This window comes from Gavialis gangeticus, unplaced genomic scaffold (assembly GCF_001723915.1).
Source record: "Gavialis gangeticus isolate Ggan-Ray unplaced genomic scaffold, GavGan_comp1, whole genome shotgun sequence".
NCBI lineage: Eukaryota > Metazoa > Chordata > Crocodylia > Gavialidae > Gavialis > Gavialis gangeticus.
Window position 1 is genome coordinate 16,847,662 of NW_017729029.1, and position 4,770 is coordinate 16,852,431.

General features: G+C 46.3%; 1 protein-coding gene across 2 annotated transcripts in view; it reads right to left on the reverse strand.

Moving 5' to 3' along the window:
- TNMD (tenomodulin) overlaps window positions 1-3,354 on the reverse strand; it is a 30,241-nt gene extending 26,887 nt beyond the window's left edge. The window contains exons 1-2 of one of the 2 annotated variants that reach the window (XM_019521366.1): window positions 3,210-3,354; window positions 2,933-3,061 (exon numbers count right to left, since the gene is read on the reverse strand). In XM_019521366.1, the coding sequence (XP_019376911.1) occupies window positions 2,933-3,061; window positions 3,210-3,257 (177 nt within the window). In that variant the 5' untranslated portion in view covers window positions 3,258-3,354. The remainder of the gene's footprint in view (window positions 1-2,932; window positions 3,062-3,209) is intronic. The other variant, XM_019521364.1, reaches the window with a different exon arrangement.
- Between the last annotated feature and the right edge of the window lie 1,416 nt (window positions 3,355-4,770).

Consider the following 4,770-nt stretch of genomic DNA (forward strand, 5'->3'; position numbering starts at 1 on the left):
AAAAACTCTTAAAGATAGACATAATTACAGCTATAAATACAAATATACCTATAAAGGTCTATTAGCTGGAGGAAGTCACCCCTAGGGAGGGCATTCGGGTAAGTACCTGTGCCTCAGGCCCAGAAGAGGGGTGGACCCCAGGACAGTCAATCCAGCAAGTTTATACCACAAGTGAGTTAGTTAATAAAGACATCCTTACAGAGCCCATTACACAGAATTAATACACCCAACTATTTATAACACCAAAAATAACAATAGATACCGAATAGTAAACATAACCATACCAGATATTAGACACACCCTATCTGGGTTCCAACCACTTGGTCCCTCAAATGGGATAGGGTCTTCTACCCCTAGGCCTACTCCCTGCCAGGGTCCCTTGCCTGGGGGCGCCTCCCCTGCAGGACCTGCATTCCTGGTAACTCACAGTCCTTCCTCTGGGGGCTGTCAATCTGGCCTCTGGGTCCCCACACCGTCTCAGGCCTCCTGGAGCCGTTGGCTTCAAGTTGAGGGTTCTTCCCTCTGGGCCGTAGGCCCCACATTGGGCACCCAAGGAGCTCCTATGGGAGCTGAGCCCTCACTGACTCTGGTTCCTCAGCCTCACTCCATGGGTCTTTCCCCTTCCTGGGCCCTGCTCGAGGCACCAGGGCTCTTAATGCTGAGCCACACTGTAGGGCTCTAGTTATCCGGCCAAGAGCCAGGGCTAACTTGAGCAACCTTGAGCTGTTCCCAGGGCTGACCCTCCGTGCACTGACCTGTGCACCATATGGGGCCCAAGCAGCCTTGAGCTGCTCCCAGGGCCGGTTCTTTATGCGCCACTTGCGTACTTCCCTGCCCAGCTGCCTGACGGAGTTACGGACCTGAGCCTCCCTGCTGTGGCTCCCAAGGCCCAGGCCTGTGCACCGCTCTGTGCACTGTGGGACCTGCCGGCCCTCTGGGGTTGCAGGCTCAAGCCTCTGCTCACGGCTCCTAGAGCCCTAGCTCTGTGTGCCGAAATGTGCACCGTGACACCCAGCCACCTGCTGGGGTTGCAGGCTTGAACCGCCACTTGCAACTCCCAAAGCCTGGACTCTGTGCACCAAACTGTGCACCATGATGTGCCTGAGTGGTCTCACATTGCTCCCAGGGTTGGGTCTCTGTGCATCGTCCCCAGGTGCCATCCTCAGCCTGAGCTGTTTTGCACCACTCCCAAGGCTTCTCTTTCAGTAGTGGAATCAGGAGCCTTGGGCCTATTGTCCACTGGGGAAGAACTCCCCGGCTTTTCTCACTCCACTCTTCTTAAGTCCCCCAGCCTGCTGAGCATGCTCCCCTTTTATACTCTTGAGGGGCTCCACCCCCAAAGTTCTCTGGACCTGGCTGGTGCAGTTCCCATCCAGGTCCAGTTGCTTCTTGCCCCCTCTCTTTGGAAAAGGGTGGGCATTGCTTCCCTTGTGCTGCCTCCGGATTGGTGGGTGGGCTCCACCAATCAAACAGCAGACCCTTGATTCTGGGCCTTAACCCAAGCTCTGAAAAGGTAAGCCTGCTACACTAACATATAAGAAAATTCCTGCCTCTCTGTTTATCTATATTTTTCCTGTTTGTAAAACTTGTATTGTTTTAAAAAATAAGGGCATGTGCCCTATACATGTGCTCCAGGATGGAGCAGGGGATGCTTTAATTAGAGTGGTTCTAAGACCTGCTCCAGTTAAAGCACCCACAGCATCATGTGTATTCAGCATCCCATGCTTCAAAATGCCAGCGGGCGTGCTTTGACTAAAGCTTATTTGACGAGCTTTGGTTTAAGTGCCCCCGCCACCATTTTGAAATGCAGGGACGCTGAATTCATGTGAAGTAGAGGCTGCTGGAGGGTGCTAATTAGCATGCATTGGAGCAGAGTCCGTCACATGTATAGGTGCCCTAAGATTTGTAAGCTTCATGCATCAGAGTATATGCTGGTCAGCAAAGAATGTTACTGCACAGTGCAGTATAGCTAGCATCAGGGGCTAAAACATGGGTGTTTTAGGCCTTCATTTAAAGCATCTGGCATTGGCCACTGCTGTGGATAGGAACTGAAACTGTGTAGCTCACAGAAAATTGTGATGATGTTGTATATCTTGCGTTCCTAATTGGCAGCATAGGAAAATGGTGTGAGAAGGAATTGTGTTGGGAGGGAAGGCAGCCAGCCAGTCCCAAGTTCTTTGGCTTCACAACAAATGGCTTTTAGGGCATTGCTATTTGAACACCTAATCAAACTGCAAACACATGCCCAAGCATGATATTCTCATAGAAGTGGAATTACCCAGCGGAACTGAAAAATACTGGGCCAGAAGAGCCAGACTTACACCAGGGGTTATTTTGACCCTTGATGAAACTATACTTCAATTTACCTTGCACTATGCTAGACGTAACACATGTAAGAGTTCTGCAGGTTTGGGAACCTGGGAAAAGCTAACACAGTGCAGTTAGCAGAAACCCCTCCTCCAGGAGAAAATTTGTCTCACCATCCCTTCATATTTCAGACACATTAAAGTAAGAAATATAATCCATGACAATCAATCACTGCAGTATTCTGGCTTTCTCTCCTTTTTATGTGGTGACATAATGACTTTTCCCTCAGTTTCTGGCAAGATAATTGAAATAAAATGGAAAATATTTTCTTACTTGTCATAAAATTTGCTGCCAGTGACATTAAGTAACTTTAACTCTTTATGGAAAAGATCCCATCCCCTGAGATTATCAACTCTGAAAAGAACACATTGTCTAAATAACCCCATGTAAACTATAAAAAAGAGCACTGATTTTTTTGGTGTAATAAAATCTTTAACACAATCTTGCCTAGATTTTTAGGTGTGGAATTAGCAGTTCTGATGGGTGGAAACTAGTAGAGTGATTGCTGGATCTTAGTATGCAAAAACGGTATTCTAAAATACTGGATCAGAGGATATTTACTCACTTTTTTAGGTGCTGAGTTCCAGAAATATCTGACACCAAAAAATATCAGAATAAGAAAAATCACCAGTATGCAGAGCGGTCCACAGATCTTGCATCTTTTGCAGATCTTTCTCGTCTTAGTTGATTCTGCCTAAGTAATTACAGAATAACAATATCAAGTGGTTTGCTTACCGTTCCAAGGAATTGTGAAAACACATGTATATCAGACTGCTATTATGTCCTAAGTAATAAATATCATATGGGAAATTCTGTTTTGGTAAAGAAAATCATTAACTTACATCTAGAAAGTGACAGTCCTCAGGTTTCTCCTGAGAATTCTTTTCCATGATCTCTAAGTAAAAATTTCTTCTTTCACTGTGTGGAGACGACAGAGAGACCACTTTTGAGGTGGAGTTACAAATGCTTTGGGCTGCACATACCAGCAGGGAGAAACTCTCTGTTACTATGACTCCAGTATGACATGCTAAAGCCAGCTTTACCATAGGAGGCTATATAGTGCATCAGCTTAAGTGTGAATGTTTGCTGGCATTGAAGGGTATAAGGGCAAGTGGTTGCCTTATGGACTAGGAGAGTGACTAAAGGCAAGATAAAATGCAGCAGCTTTCACTGCTTCTGCAGCATCTGAGCATTTTATAAATTTACTGAAACTAGAGAGAAGTAATTCCTGGCCCCTTCACTGCTTTCTTTTCTTCTCTATCTTTTCCAGCTGTATATCCCATCAGATATTCATTAAGTGCCTTAATGCAGACAGTTTTCCTTTAGTACTCCCTCATGCCTAACACCTGGGTGGATGAAATGAGCATGCCCTTGCCACAGCCCTACTGGAGAGGCACTGGAGTGTAGCTGCTACTTGGGGATCCTTCATCTGACAGCACAAGGGTCACATACATTTCTGGTGTAAGAAGATGATGGAATTCCCCTGACTTCAAAGGACATGGGTTTACCTTGGGGCTGAACCTCAGTGCAAACCTAAAGATGGAGTTCACCCTGGCAGTGTGCCTTGAACGCTCCTCCTGCCTGGAATTTGGAGGCATGCAGCATAGAACAAGGGGTGCAGCTAACCTGTGCACTTATTTTGTCTTTGCTGTGGAATCTCCTTGGCACTCCTTGGTTCCCAGACCATATCCCGGCAGACTGGTGAAGTCCCTCTATGCTGCAAGTGATGATTTTACAGGAGGATGCTTTGGGGGATTTTCCCAGTGAAGCACACAAAGGCTCCACAGGGGAGGAATGATGTAAAAGCGCGTGGCTATTCTGCCCCCAGGTGTGCCAGGAGGTGATGCTGGGAGAACACACCCTGCTCCCTATGCACCCAATGCTGAAAAAAAATGTAATGTGGCCAACAGTTTGATGTCTGCCCAGGGCACATTCAGTATCAATCTTCTTCTTAGGTGTTCTGATAAAGCAGCATTTTTTCGGTATTTGAGGCACATGGAATAGGAGTAAGTATGTAGGGGGGGGTGTTTTTACTGTGTTACTGCTTAGGAAGAGCAGAGACAGTGCAGATGGGCCCAAGGAGTTTACTGAATGCCCTCTGTGTTGATTAGAAATCTGTACTTTGGTTCATCAGGACTAGAGCACTTTCATTATATACTCCTTATATTTGGAACCCGCTTTGCATTTTCCAGTGGGAAGGTCAGAGTACAAAGATGTAGTCAGCAGTTTTTGCATGAAATTCTTTGGTCAGAAAAATTGATTTGTCAAAACTGAAACTTTCATAGGATTTTAGGAGTTCTGATGACTTTTCTCATGTTCAGGATGGACTTTCTGGTCAAAACAAAAGAGAATCCCCCCATGTGAGAACAGGTTAGGCAGTCACATGGGAAGTGGGAAACCCAG